Here is a 19203-nt window from a genome sequence, read left to right as displayed (position 1 = left end):
GAAGGAGAAAGAGAGGAAGAGAAAGGGGAAGAGAGAGGGGGAAGGGAGAAGGAAAGAGGGAGGGAGGGAGAGAGGGAAGAAGAAAGAGAAGGAAGAAAGAAGAGGAAGAGGAGGAGGAGGAGGAAAAGGAGGGAGAGGGAAGAGGAGGATAAGGAATGGTGGAGAAGAAGGAGGAGGTGTTGGAGGAGGAGGAGGTGTTGGAGAAAGAAAGGAAGAGAAATGAGTGAGGTTTGTTTATGGAAACCAAAACTTCATAACAGATGGGAAAAATTTCACACCTAACTGAGTATCTTCTAAAACATGACCTCATGACCTGGTGACTAGAATGACACATTAGCAATTCACTCTCTTTCATGGACTGAGATGTCAAACCCTCACGTTATAGAAACAGACCTCAAAATATCTTGCAGATTCACACAATAAACTAAATTGGAACTGGAGCATTTTAATAGACAAAGTGTTGTCCAAAATTACATGATGTAACACCGATGCATAAAAAAATTTAAGAAAAATATTTTAATATGTGTCCACATATAAAATATAGCCTTCAAGCTGCACGGAAAGAAAAGACTTCAAAATACATAAACAGACCTCAAAGAAGAAATCAAAATCATGTGAGAACAGAACAAGGCACATATCATTCCCATCATCCTTTCTGCTACTAGAATTCTACTGAATATGCTCTCAGTGAGCCCACTGAAGATGCATTTGCATCCTAATATATTTTTCAACCACAAAAAGTCATTTTATCTACCAGTGCAATAGAAAGCAGAATAATAAATATTAAAAAAATAGCAGGATAGTGACTTGTCCCAGGACTATTTCTACTTCAACTCCACCAGATCAGAAGAGAACCATCTTTTATCATCATCATAATAATAGTTTACGTTTATCTAGTGCATTACAGTTTACAAAAATCTTTCCTACAATAACTCTGTGAAGGAGGCAGTGGAATTATGATCCCATTTTACAGATAAGGAACTGAAGCTCATAGGAGAGCTTATTTGACATACCCTAACAAGCCACAGTTGAGAACTGGAATTCCAAGTCCAATGTTCCTTCTACCTGACTATTCTGCATCCTCATTTCAGTCATATGTTGTATTCCGTTAGAAATTGTTCTCTCCCTAATTTCTCCATTTCGGCTGATCAAGAAACACCAAATATTGAGCACAAACAACAGTTGTAGTAAACATGGGGAAAATCTTCCTCTCCAAGTTATCCCACAGAACTGACAAATCCCTTCTCTCCCCACTCAGGACATCTTTCAGAGATGTGGCAGGAGAGAAGGCAGGGAGGTTGGGTGAGAAAAGTATCCATCATCAAAATGCAGCTTCCCAGCAGGGTCACTGAGCAGCTGACCTCACCTTGGGAGTTTCAAGTGCAGGTTGTGGACAAGGGCAAGGAGTCCAGGAACTCACCTCTACAATTCTGCACGTCTCTTCCAGCTGACTGATTATTCCTTGGACTCGGTCATTACTTCCCACGAGCACTGCAATGCCATCGCTGAGCTCGGACTGGGGAGAGAGACAACAGCGATTGATTCCAGTACACGGTCACTGACCCCCATTCCATGCTTTCTATTCAGGTGGGGCACAAAACAGAAGCCAGGCATGGAGATGTTAGATGCCCCACAAGCGCATCTCTATGGCTTGCTCTCGATCTCTCAGGGGAATAAGGAAAGTTTTCATACAAGTTCCCTGAAGATGAATAGCTTCTCCTCTCCTACATGCAGGTAGCAAGGTGACCTGGTGGAGAGAGCGCCAAGCCTGGAATCAGAAAGTTGTTGTTGTTGTTGCATTGTTCAGTCTCATCTGACTCTTGGTGACCACATTTTGTAGTTATGTTGGCAAAGATACTAGAGGGGTTCGCCATTTTCTTCTCCTTTTCATTTTTACAAATGAAGAGCTAAGGCAAACAGGGTTAAATGACTTGCCCGTGGTCACATAGCTTTTAAGTGTCGGAGGCCAGATTGGAGCTCATGAATGTGAGTCTTCTTGATTCTAAGTTCAGTGCTTTATCCACTTTATCATCTAACTGCCTCAGAGTTAGGGGGACCTGAGTTCAAATCTGCCTTCAGATACTTATTAGCTTTGTGACCTTTGGCAAGTCACTTAACTGTTGTTGACCTCAGTTTCTTCAACTATAAGGTAGAGATAACAGTACCTGTCTCCCAGAGTTGTTGTGAGGATCAAATGAAATAATGTTTGTGCAGTGCCTATCACATAGTAGGCACTTAATAAATAAATACTTTTTGGGGCAGCTAGGTGGTGCAGTGGATAGAGCACTGGCTCTGAAGTCAGAAGGACTTGAGTTCAAATCTGGCCTCAGACCAAACACCTGATGCTAGCTGTGTGACCCTGGGCAAGTCACTTAACCCCAATTGCCTTTTAAAAAAAAACAACAAAAAACAAAAGGGGCAGCTAGGTGTCACAGTGGATAGAGCACTGGCCCTGAAGTCTGGAGGACCTGAGTTCAAATCTGGACTCAGACACATAATACTTCCTAGCTGTGTGACTCTGGGCAAGTCACTTAACCCCAATTGCCTCACTTAAAAAAATAAATAAATAAATCCTTATTCCCTTTTCTGCTTTTACCCATAGCAAGCCAAATTAAGTCCAATCACCTGATTCAAGAATTGTCAGGTCTGTGGATATGCATGCTATTTGGGAGCGAAATTAAATAAGGACATGAAGCATCCCTCAGTCCAAGTCTTAAGGTATTCTTTTTTTATTTTCTCAAGGCATCTATGTTGCCCAAGCATCTCCTCCCCACTAAGGCAGTAGCTCCTTCAGCTTTACTCATCCTGAGTCAGGCATTGTGGCTTACAATTATAGTCCCTGTTCTTGGAGTAGCTGAGGCTAGTGGACTGCTTGAGATTAGGAGTTCCGAGTTGCAACTGAGTGGATGTCTACACTAAGTCTAAAACCAATATGGTGAGTCTCTAGGTGCAGAAAGTTATCACGTTGCGTAAGGAGGGCGTGAACTGGCCCAGGTTGGAAAAACAGAGCAGGTTAAAGCCTCTATGCTGATCAACATTGGGATTGGGCCTATGACAAAGAAAGGAAGGAAGGAAGGAAAGAAGGAAGGAACGGAGAGAGAAAGAGAAAGACAGAAAGAGGAAGGGAGGCAGAGAGGGAGGAAGGAAACTTAATTATGAGGTTAACTCTATCTCCATTGTTCTTTTCATTGTGCTATTCAGTTATAAGCACAAATCTGTCTCCCACAATTACTCATGTAGCCTGGTCATTGTCATTCAGCCAGGGTAAGAGACCATTTTTGTAGAATGGGTAGTAAAGAGGTTTCTTTCATGTTTCTACTCATGAAGTCATCGGGCTGCTTAGAACATGCTGAGAAATATTTGGCAATCAGATGATTAGAGAAGGGTGTGAATAAGGACACAGCCATATCTTTCCATGGTCCAGTTAGCCTCTCTCTGACTGATGGTCTAAGTCTAAGCAGTCATATCACCAGTGGGATCACCTGATCACACAGAGGAAGCCTGGACCAGAGAGTGAAAAACCAGTCTTGCTCCCGAGGAAATCAAATCCTAATGATGGTTATCTTTATACAGTCTTCCCTTCCACATTGTGACTTTCCCCATCGCGGTTTCAATCTATCTCAGATTGGCATAAAAAATTAATGGGAATTTTGGGGGGAGTTTCGAGAAGCCACAGATGACACATGAAGGCCAGCAGACAACACAGAGCCTATGACCAAATACTTAACCCAAATTTTACAATAACATACTGTAAACATCCCATAAAAGAAAAAGAAAAAATTCAGACTACTACTCTGGTATGAAAGGAGGGCCAAAAAATATGCAGATTTTCCAGCTTGCGGGGGCACTGCTCCACTAGCTCCAGCAATGTGGAAGGGATAACTGACAACATATAGAAGACAATACATTGAAGAGAAGCTAATAAAATAGTCACTTTTAAAAAGGAAAGAGACAAGAAAGTATCTGTGAGATGTGGTACAGTAAATGAATGCCAGGCACGTAGTTCTGACACCTACTAGCTGTGTGATCACGGGTAAATCTCTGAACCTCTCAGATCTCCACACAGCTCACTGAGACTACAAATTACAGAGGAGCTGAGATCTTTAGAGAGCTAACATGTGACAGTACACTCCTGGGTGTGGAGTTAGATAGAGGAAAATCCTAGATTTTAGATGAATCCCATCTCTTATAATACCTGTGTGATCCTTAGGAAGTCACTCTCAGTCTGCTCATTTGTAAAGTGAGGGGGTTGGGGTAAATGATGCTCCAGCGTCCAGCTCTGAGCATTTTCCGACAGTTCCCCACGCCTGGAATTCTCTCCCTCCTCATCTCTGCCTCTTGGCTTCCTTCAAGTCCCAGCTAAAAATCCCACTTTCTACAGGGAGCCTTTCCTGAGATCTCTTATTTCCAGTGCCTTCCCTCTTTTGATCACTTCCTATTTATCCTGTATGTAGCTTGTCTGCACACAGTTGTCGGCATATTGTCTCCTCTATTAGTCGGTAAGCTCCTTGAGGCAGGGGTGGTCTTTTGTCTTTCTTTGCCCAGTGCTTAGCACAGTGCTTGGCATATAGTAGGCAATAAATACTTGTTAACTCAACTACATCTATGATTTTATAAATGTTGGCTAAGAATTATTTACCTAGTCCAGTTCTTGGCCAAGAGGACTCAGAAAAAAATTGTTAGAAAAAAATCATTCATGATGATTTCGGCATTAATTACAAATTGAAAACGGTGACGTTAGTCTGGTTCCGAAACAGCTTTGTCTTTCAAATTCTGTCTTCCCCTTTGACCCGGCATATAAGAGAGCCATGCTTCGGGGATAGAAAGCACTAGCTATATTTATACAGCACTTGTTGTATCTATGCTTTTCAAGACTGGACTCCCAAAAGTGCTGGAGTACCAGTACTTGGCTCTGCCACTAACTAGTTGATGAGATCACAGATTTGGCGCTAAGGAGAGCCTCGGAGGTCATCTAGACCAACATCTTCATTTTACAAATAAGGAAACTGAGGCCAACCAAGACAAAGTGACTTTCCCAAGGATCACCCAGGTCCTCAGACTCCAAATACAGTATTCTTTCCCTTGAACCATGACAAACCACCTTGGGTAAACAAAACACTTAGTTTCTCTGGGTCTCAATTCTCTTATCTATCCTACCAGAAGCATAGACCAGGTCAACCCTAAGGTTCCCTCCAGCCCCAAATTCCATGATTCCATGATCAGCCTTGAAAGTGGCAGCATTCGTAGTGGGCTAGCCTTGGCATCAGAAGGACCTGGCTGCCAGGCTTACCTCTGACATGCAGATGAGTAAATGACCATCGGCAAATATATGGGCAAATCCATGGGCAAATGATCATGCCCATGGGCAAATCCCTGAACTTCTCAGCACTCTGGACAACTTTCTGAGACTCTAAACCAGTAGTATCAGACTCAAACAGGAGCAGCAGCTACTAGATCGTGCATAAGGATCTCTGCGGCCTGCACACTGACTTAGAGCACCACATACTGAGATTATCTATGCTCTCTTACATTTTTACTTATCATGTTATATATTTCCCAATTACATTTGAATCTGTTTCTGCTGTCTCAGGGAGTGTTGCCTGCAGGCTTCGTGTTTGACAGCTCTGCTCTAATTTACAAAGGACTTGCTGTGTTTATTAAACAGGCAACATGGTGCAGTGGATGGAGCACTGGACTTAGTTAGGAAGACCTGCATTCAAATGATGCCTCAAATACTACCTATGTACCCTGGGCACGTTTAGGACTTGGTATCATCACAGCTTATATGAAACTCAGATTGCTCTGTGGGAATTAGCACCAGGACTCACACCTGGAACCTACAGTGCCCTCAAATGAGGAAACTGAGGCCCAGAGGATTAAGGTTGCCTGATTCTTCTGCTCCAGGTTCTGCAGAGGGCCAAAAGCACCTGAGAAAAGATGCCTCTCCCCATCTCCCTCCCCACCCCCACCCCCACACCCTCTGACTTTGCAGAGTGGGAACTGAGGAAAGTGATAACCAGGATATCTCCTCACAAGAGATATTTCATCAGCAGGAACTGGTCAATGCAATTAGTGTAAGAGAAGAGATGCTTGTGTACAAGTTGGAATGACGCTGAAGAGGCATTACGTCTGCTTTGCCACCACACCCTAAGCACAAGGGACCCTTCCATCAGACTTGGAGCTGAAACCCCCATATGTGCTTTGCACACAGTAAGTGCTTAATAAATAAATATCCATCCATCCCAACAAATCACTTAACCTCTCTGGGCTTCAGTTTCCTCATCTGTTAAAAAAAAGAGGGTTGGACTGGGATGACTTCCTTTCCATCTCTATAATCTAAGTTAGTGGAAGAAGTTTCCATACCAGAAGTTCCTTGAACTGAAATCACAGATCCAGAGCAAGAAAAGGATAAATCCAAAGCCAGCAGAAAATCATGAGGGTTAAAAGAGCCCTTTGCTGAACTCTGATAGAATTTCACATTCATCTAGCTTGATTCGTTAGTAATTACTGGTAGTTGTCAGTCTTAGTGGGGATGGAGAAGTTTTGGCTTTGCGTACTAGAAGCCAATCAAATTTGATATGATACAAAAACATGTTAAGTGTGCAGTCTCAGTGACTGAAACCCAGAACTGGAGGTCACACATACACTGAATCCTTGCAATCTGGACCTAGTAAACCTCACAAAGCCTAATGGTAGATGCACCAATCTGAGCATCCATACACATGTTCTTTCTCTATATCAAATGGAAAACTGCCTACCTGTTGGTGCGTGAAACTTCAGGACTGCAAGGCTTGACCAGCAAGCAGTGGCCCCACGAGTAATGCACAGTGTCAGGGTTAAGGATCATGCTCGGAGAGATGTTCTTCCATAGTGTCAGTTTATGACCAAGAGAGGCATAAGGACATAGACATTTCTTCTAATTTTAAAGCAAATTTTTTGCTTATCCTTTTTTCTTTTTCAACTGGGTACTACCAACTCCAACTGTCCTCTATTTACAGGACCTAGAAATGAATGGTAAGTAGCCCTTGGGGGAGAAGCTTCCCCTCAGTCTTTTCTTCAGCCCTCTGTCCCCAACTTAAAGGACCCCACTGAGACCCCACTGAGGCAACCAGGTGGGGAGAGTGACATAATTGTTCATACTACTTGGATGAGCTGGGAGTCACCAAGTACAAGTCTTCAGGCAATATGGAAGACCACCAGCCTTACCATCTGCTCAGCCACTTCTAAACCCTTGAGCACTGTTATCTGACCTGCTATGCACCCACCCCAAGAGCCCCTAGGCCTTGCCATTCACTTCATAGGCTTCAGACTTCTGGGTCTTTCCATTTGCCCTACAGCTGACTTTACCTATTGTCTTCTCCAAATGTGAGTTATATAAGCTTGTGGAGAGAAGAAATTGTCTTGTATTTTTTTCTTTGTATCCCCAGAATTTAGCAAGTGTTTGACACAGAGTAACTGTTTAGTAAATACTTTTTCATTCATTCATTTTTCTAACCCTCTCACCATTTTAGAGATAGGTTATGGAGGCCCAGAGAGGTCAAGGGACTTAATCAAATTCACACAGATCATTAGCAACACAGCCAGGATTTGAACCCAAGTCTTCTGATTCCAAATCCAGTGTTTGTTCTACTATACCAAAGTGGCCTGTTGAGGAAAAGGGAACGCATCTTTCAGTCGTGACTGAGATAAAATGACATACAGTTGTGGGGGGAGCATAAATACCTCTTTTCTTTCTTTTTTTCTTTTTTTTTGTTCATAGTCTGCCCCAAGGGAGAGCCTGGATTTTCCTGACCCTGCATAAGTTAGTTCCTAAAAACTTTCTAGCCCAGGCAACCACATCATGCTACCTAAACCAGTAGGACTTAGCGCCTCGGGAAACTTGGGCTGTAGCAAAGCTCATACCCGCCCAGGTTCCTGAATGTGCTCTCCTTCATGGTCTGGGTCCTCCTGACCCGCCATATTGGGAAGCAGAGGCTACAAGGCGAGGTTACACGGGGAGAGAGGAGGTGGAGCCATGGCTGTCCTTACTTACTTTCTGCCTCTGGAAAACATGTGTGAGGGGAGCCACCTGGCAATCTTTGTGAGCCCCAAAGACCTTGCACATGGAGCAGGTAGGTACTTCACAGCTCAGGCAGTAAATGTTGATGCGTTCATCTTCATGCTCTTCACACATCGGCTGCTCTGACTTTCTTTCTGGCCTGTGAAAGAAACACTCAAGATAAATATGCCCCCAATGTCCACTTTTCCAGGAGTAGATTGGGGCACTGAAGAGAGCCCAGCCCTGTCCCTGTATCCCCTAGACTTGCCTAATAATAGCTGTCATTAACATGGCACCTCCTATGTGCCAAATGCTTTACAAATGTTATCTCATTTGGTCATCACAGTAGATACGACGATTATCCCATTCTACAGCTGAAGAAACTAGAATCAAAGTCACTTGCCCAAAGTAACAGTTAGCAATTTGAACTCAGGCCTTCCTGATTCTAGGAGCTCAGGAATATTCTAGAGACCCTTCTATACTTACAGAGTATTTCTCCACAGGCCCTTCCCCAGGTGTCCACTAATTTCCTTCCAGAATTACTTTCCCTATTGTGGTCAATGCCAAGACCATGCTAAGTCATTAAGTTCCTACTATGTGCAGGCCCTGTGCTAAGTGCTAAGGATATAAAAAGAGGCAAAAGACAAGTCCCTGCTCTCAAGGAGCTTATGATCTAATGAGGGAGACAATAAACATATACAGAAAAGTCATATACAGGATAAATAGGTAATAATTAACAGAGTGAATGCACTAAAATTAAGAGGGGTGGGCCAATCAGTGCTGTGAGTTTTGATTCTATGTCTCTTAAATAGAAGTTTCTTTTTTCTCTCACTTCCTCCTCCCCACGAACAAAAAAGAAAAGAAAAAAAAATCCTCATAACCCATGTAGTCAAGTGAAGTCAATTCCATTACTGTCTATGTCCAAAAACATGTCTCTTTCTGCACCCTGAATCCATCACCTCTCTGGCAAGAGGTGGGGAGCCTACTTCCTCTTCAGTCCTCTGGTTACTGCAGTTAATAAAAGTGGAACATCTCCCCATCCCCAGTCTCTCATTCCTTGAAACACTCTCATCCTTCTCTCTTCTCAGGTAATTATTAGCTGAGTGACCTTGGACAATCACTAAACCTCTCTCAACTTTGGCTTCTTTAGCAGTAAAGAGAGGATAACAATAACATGTGCCTAACAGGGATGCTGTGAGGATTAAATGAGATAATCTATGGTCTTATGTAAAGCTCTTCGAAACCTTCAAGTACCATGTTAATGCCAGTTAATACCATAACTGTTGTTATTATTTCATTGCAATGCCCAGATCTCAGTTTAACCAACAGTTTTAGAGACAAAGGTTTTCCCAAGGTTGCTGGCAGGCATACACCTCTGACGACTGAAGTCCTACTGTGCTAGTTCATCAAGGTGCAATGACACTGGGCTTCCAAGCTCATGACAACAGAACACAAATTCTACAATCTGGAAAGGCTTGAAAGAAGGGCCTAGGGATGAATTGTGTGTTTGTCATCTAATGACTAGTCCAGCTAAGTCTGGAGAGGTTCATCACCAGAAGGTTGGCTACCAGGTGATGATGAATCTTTTGGCCAGAGCAACTCATAAAGCCCATCTAGTAAAGAATGGAGGGCTTACAATCTGGAGCTAGGGAGGGAGTATGGCTACAAGTAAAATCATGGCTCCCTGGAGGGGGGAAGGAAGAAGCATTTATTAAAAACTTACTATGTGTGAGGCACTATGCTAAGAGCTTTACAAATATTATCTCATTTGATCCTCACAACAACCCTGGGGTTTAGGTGCTAATATTAGCCCCAATGTACAGTTAAGGAAACTAAGACAGACAGAGGTTAAGTGACCTTCCAAGGGTCACATAGCTAAGCAAGAATCTGAGGCTGGATTTGAACTCAGGTCTTCCCAACTCCAGTGCCAGCACTCTACCCCAACAGACCTTCTAGCTACCTCATGGCTCTTCGGAAATATCAGAGTAAGATGTAAGTAAGAGTAAGTAAAATTCTATTTTATGATTCTACTCCCCGATGAAGACACTCACCAAACAATGAAATAACCAAAAGAGCCCAAGTGAAAAAGGATCTAGGACCCAAGTGAAAAAGTATTGATAAGCATTACCTCTATAATTACTCTCCTGGATTTCTCTTCTTTCTCCTCTCCTCTCTTCTCTTCTCCTCTCCTCTTTTTTCTCTCCTTTCCTCTACCATCTTCCCTCTCCTCTCTTCTTCTCTCTTCTCTTCTCTCTCCTCTCCTTAATTCTCTTCTCCTCTCCTCTCTTCTCTTCTCCTCTCTTCTCTTCTGCTCCTCTCCTCTCTTCTCTTCTCTCTCCTCTCTTCTCTTCTCCTCCCCTCTCCTCTTCTCCTCTCTCCTCTCTTCTCCTCTCTCCTCTCTCCTCTTCTTTTTTCTCTCCTCTCCTCTATTTTCTTCTCCTCTCTTCTCTCTCTTCTCCTGAATTCTCTTCTCCCCTCTTCTCCTCTCTTCTCCTCTCCTCTCCTCTCAGTTCCTTTTTTTTTTTTTAAGGGGATCCATAATTGCATTAGTATAAGGAGCTCCTGTGAAGAAGTCTTTCTACCCATGCAGAAGAGCAACTGCTCGGTGACTACAGCTTTAGGAAGCTGCCGAGGAGTACTGAAAGTACTGAGAAGTCACTGAGTCTCAATTTTCTCAGCTACAAAATGGGGGTACTACCTATTTCTCAGAGGGCATTGTGAGGCTCAAATATCTGGTGTTCACCCAGTGCTAGTTCATCAAGCACTACAAGCTTACAACCAAAGAGATTATTATTATGGTTTGTTGCTGTTCACTCATATCCGATTCTTCATGACTCTCTATGAGATTTTCTTAGCAAAGATACTGGAGTGGTTTGCCATTTCCTTCTCCACTGGATTAAGGTAAACAGATGTGAAGTAACTTGCCCAGGGTCACCCAGCTTGTGAGTGTCTGCGGCAGGATTTGAATTTAGATCTTTCTCACTGCAGGCCAGGCACTCTATCCCCTGAGCCACCCAGCTGCCCCATTGTTATTATTATTTTTATTATTATGGTTACTGATTCCTATATGAAGCTACAGGAATATAACTACACATGCCTAAAAAATTTTTAATTTCCTGATTAGATCTTTGTCATGCACTTATGAACTAAGGGTCAAAAAAAGGGTTCCTCAAGGTAGGGATAAGCATGACACTTTCCATGAGTTGCCTTGATTTGTCATTCAAAACAGTCCATCTACTGGCTGTGCAAGGGCAAAGGCAGAGGCAGCAAGAAAGACATTAAGGCACATCTCAAAGGCTCTATTTATAAGAATGGGATTATTTATAAGTAATCTTGAAATTAAACCCAGGAGAGATGGGCATGTTCACCTTTTAGGCAACAGCATAAGGCAGCATATTCTTATTGTCTCTATCCACTCCCTAATCTTCCTTTTCCCCTCCCCCACAAAGTAACTGTCAAAGGGGAAAAAATGACTGAAATGTGAGAAAGGCTGAATAATTGAGGTAATGCTACTGTGAGCAAACGATCTCCAGTGAGCATCTATTTGGAAGGTCCTGGGCAGCTAGGTGGCTCAGTGGATAGAGTGTTGGGTTGTCATTTGTCCTTTGTTCTCAAAGAGGATTATGACATCAGAGAAGTGAGGCTATGATCTGCAAGTGAATTGGATTTAAGTGAGGGAGGGCTGTGCAAGGCCCCAGCCTCACTTTCTCCTCTGGAGCCATTTGGGTCCAGTGGTCTGATATGGCTCAGAATGACTAGAGATGGCCCTGGATGCTGTGGGAGACCTTGGCCTTTTTAAGCTAAGGTCTTCCAGACTATCTTGCCTTCATCTGTATCCTCAATGCTTGGCATGGTGCCTGGCACATAGTAGGTGCTTAATAAATGTTTATTAACACACTGACCATAGTTTCAAAGTTATTATTAATGCCAGGTTAATTATTAATATCCTTGCCACCATCACTACCCCTAAGCTGTCCCCTGAGCTATATTATCTAAGAACAATATTGAGCAAATAATTTTGTCCTAAGTCTTCAAAGTTACTTAATGCTCAGGTCTTGCTCTGGCTGGGTAACCCTGGGTGAGTTACTTAATCCCTTAATGCCTGAGGTAACTCTTTTACAAGTAAGTTTCATTGAAAACACGGATCCCTTTTGATAGTCGTATGACTTCATTGGAGGACAGAACTCTGGAGACAAAGCTTCTTTTACCAATGTGGATCTACAACCGTTCTAAAACCCAGTTACTTGTCCAGGGTCACATATATCTAATAAGTAAGAACTTAGTAAATGTTTGTTCAACTGAACTGAGCTAAGTAATAATAACAATTTGCACTGATGTAATACTTTAAGGTTCACAAAGCACTTTTTCACAATGAACCAGTTAGTGCTAGTATTATTATCCCTATTTTTAAAATGAGGAAATTATATAGTTTTTAGCATTGAGTATACAGTTATAGTATGTAGTTAGCATTTAGAAACCTAAACATGGCCTGCCATTCTATTTCTTTATACATACACATATTCATATAAACACAAGTGTTTTATATGTGTATATACATATATGCATACAGAGTATAATATACATGTAAGTTTATGTATTCATATATTGTATGTATATTTCAATGGGAAATTCACTGGATCATAGCTTTGCCATTTACTACCAGTGTGACCTCAGGCATGTCATTTAAGTTCTCTGGGTCTCAGTTTCCTCATTTGTAAAATGAAGCAATTGAAGTGGATAATCCCTGTGGTCCCTTCTACCTCTGCATATTTGAAGATGGATAAAGGAGATGATTTGAAAGTGTCTCTTCTATACTATTTCTCTATGGTTGAATTATGGCACCTGTTTATGTTTGTTTAAAATCTTAAGAGGTGAGGGCTTATAACACTTTTTTAATTCAATTCCATCACCATTAATTATGTGCTTCTGTTGTTGCATGCCCTGTCCTAAGGACACAGGACATTAAGATGAAAACTGAAGTTTCCTGCAGTCAAGGAGTTTATAATTCTTTAGTATTTTCTTCCAAAACAGAATATCATTAATAAGTTATTTCATTCTCAAGCAGCACAACAGCATCAATGTCAAGCTTTGAGGATGACATAATGTTTGGGGAGGTAGTTAACACATGGGATGACAAAGTTCAGACCCAAAGCAAGTAAGTACAGGTAATAGTGTAGAGAAGTGAGCTAGGTCAAATAAGACGGCATTTCATAGGGATAAACTGAGTTCTACACTTGGGTTCCAAAAGTTATTTCGAAAAATAGAGCACAGGGAGCCATAGTTGGCACAAGGTCCTGAGAAAAAAGATCTTGGGGTTTTAGATGACTGAAAGTTCAGTGAGGCAACTCTCTCTCCTCCCCCCCAAATCTAATGGTCTACTAGGCTGCATTGAGAGGTATAATGTCCCGAAAGAGAGAGGTAAGAGTTCTGCTATACTTTGCCCCAGTGGTCTCCCCATCTAGAATACCATCTTCACTTCTTGGCACAACATTATAGGAAAGATACAAACAAGCTGACATGTCCAAAAGAGAGCAACCCAGATGGCGAGAGGACTGGGGAATGAATATGCCATACAAGGAAGGGTTGAAGGAACTGGAATGCTTAGCATGGAGAATGGGAGACTTAGGGGAGTACATGACAGCTGTCGTCAAGTATCTGAAAGGCCGTCTTATGGAACACGGAATAGACTTGTGTTACTTGGACCCTGAGGGCAATACTAGGGACAGTTGGTAGAGGTTGAAGAGGAGAAGATTTCAGTTAGATGTAGTATAAAGCTTCTCATCAATTAGGGCTACTCAGAAGTGGAATGGATTACATCAGGATATAGTAAATTCCCTGCCATTAGACATCTTCAGTAAAAGAAGGCATAAGAAGTACAATGGGATGCACTGGGCCTAGAGTTAGGAAGACCTGAATTCAAATCCAACTGCAGACACCAACTGGCTATGTGACGCTGGACAAGTCACTTAACTTCTGTTTCCTCAGTTTCCTCATCTGTAAGATATAGATAATAATAGCACCAACCTCCTAGGTTTGTTGTAAGATAGTAATTGTAAAGCACTTACCATTGTACCTGGCACATGGTAAGTGCCATATAAATGTTATTATTATTATTATTACTTAATGTTTTTTCCTTCCTTCTTTTCCTCTAAAAGACTGAATGGACCTATATGTACAAAAATATTTATAGCAGCTCTTTTCTAGTGACAAAGAATTGGAAATTGTGAGGATACCCATCAACTGGTGAATGGCTGAACAAGTTGTGGCATGTGATTGTGATGAAATACTACTGGGCTATAAGAAATGATGAAAAGGCAGACTTGAGAAAAACCTGGAAAGACTTGTATGGACTGATGCTGAGTGAAGTGAGCAGAACCAGGAGAACATTGTACACAGTAACAGCCACGCTGTGTGTTAACCAACTTTGATAGATTTAGCTTTTCTCAGCAAATTCTAAAAGACTCATGATGAAAAATACTATCCATATCCAGATAAAGAACCATGGAGTCTGAATGCAGATTGAAGCATACTATTTTCTCTTTTTTTTTTGTTTTTTCTTTCTCACGGCTTTTCCCTTTTGTTCTGATTCTTCTTTCACAACATGAAATGTGGAAATAAGTTTAATATGATTGTACATCTATAGCCTATATCAAATTGCATGTCATCTTGGGGATGGGGTAGAGGAGGGAGAGGAAAAATTTAGAACTCAAAATCTTATACAAGTGAATGTGGAAATTAAAAATAAATAAATAAATGGAAATTTTTTTTAAAATGATGAGCAGGATGCTCTCAGAAAAACCTAGACTTACATGAACTGATGCAAAGTGAAATAAGTAGAACCAAGAGAATATTGTACACAGTAACAGCAATATTGTAAGATGATCAACTGTGAATGATTTAGCTAGGACCTATGATGAAAAATGCTATCCATCCCCAGAGAAAAAAACCCAGTGGAGTCTGAATAAGGTCAAAGTATACTTTTTTTTACTTTTTTAATTACTCTTGGGGTTTTTTTTGGTCTATATTTTGCAACATGACTAATATGGAAATGTCTTTTGCATAACTACACACAAATAACCTAGATCAAATTGTTTGCCTTCTTAAGGAGGGTGGGCAGGGAGGGGGAGAAGGAATTTGGAACTCAAAATAAAAAAAAATGTTAAAAATTATTTTTACATGTAATTGGGGAAAAATAAAAAACTAAACTAAAATTTAAAAATGAATAAATAAAAGACTGGAGCCTACCTGTTGAATAGGTTGTAGCATGAATTTTCATTCAGGTAAGAATTGAACTAGATGATCTCTGAAATAATTTCAGAGAAACAATTGAGATTCTGTTATGTTCATTAACCTCCTTTATTCTCTTGGGAGTAGTACCCACTCTCACTGGACAAGACTAACAAGGACAAATATTTTCTAGTATATAAAGGGGGTGATAATCCTTTCTCAAGGTTAATGCCTCATCAATGCTAAGGGGGTCTTTGTTCTGACGTTGATAACATCTCCTGAAAAATGTTCCAATTAACCTGGCCACTTTAATAGCACTTTAAGGATCAACTGATTAAGACACAGGCAGTCACACATTTGAGCCATGCCCTAGTACTTGGCCTTTAAAAATTAGTCTAGAGGGCTAGGGAGAGAGGTATGGAGAGAAACTGAGATGGCTAGAGAGAAGTTGATTAAAGACCCATAGATTCCATTTCCCTTAAAGGGAAGTCCTTCTAGGGAACTACATAGTCTAAAGAAAGTAGAGAATCACACACCCCTTAACTTGGCAGCAAACAGAGGCAGTGGTGGAGTGGTGAGGGGTTTCTGGGCCAAACCTGGAGCTTCTGAAAGAAGAGCCAGTGGCAAGAGAGGGTCAGGAATGGAGCCATAGAGGACTTCTGGGTCCAAGCCTCCTGGACAAAGAGGAGAAGATGCTGGACAATACATTATTCCTGGGCCAGACCTCATAGAAATAAAACAGTTTCTGAACAACACCAAGTTGCTAGACCAAGCAGAGGAGTTTTCATATCAAATAGGAGACAGAACTGAGGAGCAGCAAGGAACAGAGCTACAAAGTAGACATTCAAACTTGGACTTTTCCCTTCACAGTTACTGAAAGTTATGTGGACACCGAGGGTCCAGGGGTAAAGGATTGACTCTTTAACGATTCCAAGTGCTTTCTTCTTGTGGGAGAGACTCAATCCTAGGATAGTCTTATGTGACTGGAGAAGGTCTAGCTTTCTGGACTAGTCCACTGGAGAGAACAGATCCTAGGCTTGGGTTTGAATCTGATCTGTTTTGTGATTCTTTGGTCAGGTTAAACAATGCCAGTCCTATAGTCAACAACACATGGTCAGCTTTTGTGCTTATACATAGTACCTGAACATGAGACAAATCCTGATTTTCCAAGGGCCAATTGTTGCTGAGGGCAAAACAAGATGAACAGAGATTTCTCTGTGACACCCTGGAGGTTGATCTTGGTCCATGTAAATCCAAAATTTCAGTCCATGCCACGAATTACATGTAAAAACTTAGTCCAAGTTCTGTACTTTTGAGTTAGTAAAGCAGAGGTCTGTATCCTGTCATTAAGCACCCACAGAATGTTGTTGTTGTTCAGTTGTGTTGGACTCTATTGTGACCCCATGAACCAAGTTCATGGGGTTTTCTTGACAAAGATACTGGAATGGTTTGCTATCTACTTCTCTAGTATGTCCTCATTTTACAGATGAGGAACTGAGATAAATACGGGCTAAACAACTCACAAAGGATCACATAGCTAGTAAGTATCTGAGGCTGGATTTGAACTCAGATCTCCCTGACTCCAGGCCCAGTGCTTTACCCACTGCACCACCTAGCTGCCCTCCACAGAGTAACTGTGGGATAAAAAGGAATGATGCACTGGACTGTTACCTGGTGGACTCCTGCTTGTATATGTCAATGATGTTTTCCACCAGCAAGTTCCTCTGAAGTCCATATACCCCATGTCTGTCCAGAACCACTTCATGCCTGCAGGAAGGGCACCTGAATCGACCACCCGATGCCACTGTAGTGCCTCCTCTCGTTGGCAAGTATGGGTTTGAGGCCTGTTCTTGCCCAACAAAAAAAACAATTCAATAATGACACAGATAACTTTTCCCAGACCTCTTAAGCCTAAATTTCCACTTTATAAATTGGTCAAACAACCTCAACTTAAAGTTCTAGTATATAATATTCCCCCAGAGCCCCCTCATATGTAAAAAAGCCAATATTAATCCAAACTATGGAATTCCTCCAGGCATCACAGGTTCCCTTTTTACCCTAAGGAAGCGGTCTTATATTCAAATGGTGTGGAAGTTTATTTCATTAACCTATTTGCATTACTACCTAAATCTTTGTTCTCTTCACAAAGACTTGGCAATCTAGTCACAAATCTCTAGTCAAAAAGCATTTATTAGGCACTTACTATGTGCCAGGAACCATAGAACAAAGAGACAAAGAGCTGCTTTATATTACTCAGAAAGGGGCGGGGCTAGAAGCAGGCCAGAAGACTTGGGCTCCCCAACCTAAGATATTCACATCCAAAAATCTTAAAAGGGGAGCTCAACTTTACCCTAAAGAAACATAAAGCCCATATGAGAAAACAGCTCAAGGCACCCGAAAGATGCTCCGCCAGTGATAGATAATTCACTTAAAACTTTGAAAAATGGATTTCCCTCCTTTCTTAGGGGTGCTGGCTCTTGGATTTTGAAATAATACTCCATCACAGGAAGTGGTAAGGGGGTTACAAAGTAGAAAACACAAATAACAGAAATGGACAAACTCCCTCTCCTGCCTCCAGAACAAATCCAGCCCTGTGAAATTCCCAGCAGGACCTCATCTCCATAGGAAGTACTTGCTTCTGGGTTTCTCCTTCTACCCCACGTGCCCTCCTCCCTGAATAAGCAAACAAACCTACCTGGAAAATGTCACTGGCGCACTTTCTACACAGGTTGTGCTGACATGGAAGAATCACCACAGGTTTTGTGAACATCTCCAAACAGATGGGACAGATAAGCTGCTTCTCCAGGGTGTCCATCGTCTGCTGTTCCTTGGAAAAAGACTTGTAATTTAGAGATGTACTCATCTCCTCACCGGCCCTGAAGCGTGTGGTGTCAGTGAAAGGGTGATCCAGATGGATGGAGGGGTAAATCTAAGGGCTGGTTTCCTTGAAAGAATTCCAAGGATTGTGCACTCAAGTGTCCTTTAGGTTTCTTTGGCTAGAGGACATTGTTTCAAGGCTGGTTCAGAGTGGGGGCTGAGGCTGTTTTTAGCAGTCCCTCATCACATGGTGTCAGGCCGGCTTGTCCATATATGCCAGTGACGGGGGATGGATTCAGACAGGTGATGGATCACAGAGACCAACATTCCTGGCCTGCTGAAGAAGGGAGGAGGTGGGAAGAAGAGTGACAGACTCATAGAGAAGGGAAAGAGAAGCTGACAGTTGTCCCCAACAAAAGCAAGTGTGAGCCACTGCCTAGTAATGGAGTGAGTGGTCAGTAACTACTTACTGAATAACTGAATAGCTGACCTTCCTGGAGTAGCCCAGGGCACAACAAACACTGTTTAGTATGTCCCTCTTTCCAAAGTGTAGTAGGGGAGTCATCAAACCGCACATAATAATGCTTTCTTCTGAGGGAAGAGAATCTCTTTAACAAGAAAAAAAGAAAAGAATCAGTCTAGTGCCATAACTTTGGTCATCTAAGAGGGTCTGCTTTATTATAGATACTTACACTTGTTACCGTCCTTGGCTTTCAAGTGATTACAAACTCTAAGAGCAGATGGCAACCTGAAAAAATCTCTATAAAGTAAAAAATCTCCAAGCCCTAGTTAATGGGTCACTTATTTAAAAAATATTCAAGATGACAAAACAGCAATAAAAACAAAAACAAAAACAAAAAAAACCCAAACCAGGTCCTGGACAGTCCCTTGGAACTTGTTGTCATGGGGTTTGAGGTTGGTGGTAAGTTTCCAACTGGCATGCATGTAAGCTAAGGAGAAGGTTATTTTCTCCTTGCTGTACAGCTGGCAAGAGGTTTCGATGTTATTGGTCAGTAATAATGGGAGTACAGTTCTCCTAAATTGAATGTAACCCAAATATATCTCAGCTCCCAGCCCTCCCTGTGTTGATAGCTGTTTTTGAGACACATACAACCCTTTGA

The 19203-nt window shown here is 41.8% G+C and overlaps 1 protein-coding gene across 3 annotated transcripts in view; it reads right to left on the bottom strand.

Moving 5' to 3' along the window:
* Nucleotides 1–18574, bottom strand: part of LOC114054203 (tripartite motif-containing protein 55-like) — a 77591-nt gene extending 59017 nt beyond the window's left edge. For 2 of the 3 annotated variants that reach the window (XM_027877368.1, XM_027877367.1), the window contains exons 1-4: nt 17961–18128; nt 16937–17109; nt 8033–8198; nt 1421–1516 (exon numbers count right to left, since the gene is read on the bottom strand). In XM_027877368.1, the coding sequence (XP_027733169.1) occupies nt 1421–1516; nt 8033–8198; nt 16937–17109; nt 17961–18128 (603 nt within the window). Of the gene's footprint in view, nt 1–1420; nt 1517–8032; nt 8199–16936; nt 17110–17960; nt 18129–18552 lie in introns of those variants that run through there. The other variant, XM_027877369.1, reaches the window with a different exon arrangement.
* Nucleotides 18575–19203: the final 629 nt, after the last annotated feature.

The sequence above is a fragment of the Vombatus ursinus genome, unplaced genomic scaffold (genome assembly GCF_900497805.2).
Source record: "Vombatus ursinus unplaced genomic scaffold, bare-nosed wombat genome assembly UNPS02014812.1, whole genome shotgun sequence".
Taxonomy (NCBI): Eukaryota; Metazoa; Chordata; class Mammalia; order Diprotodontia; family Vombatidae; genus Vombatus; species Vombatus ursinus.
This window is presented reverse-complemented; position numbering and strand designations above follow the sequence as displayed.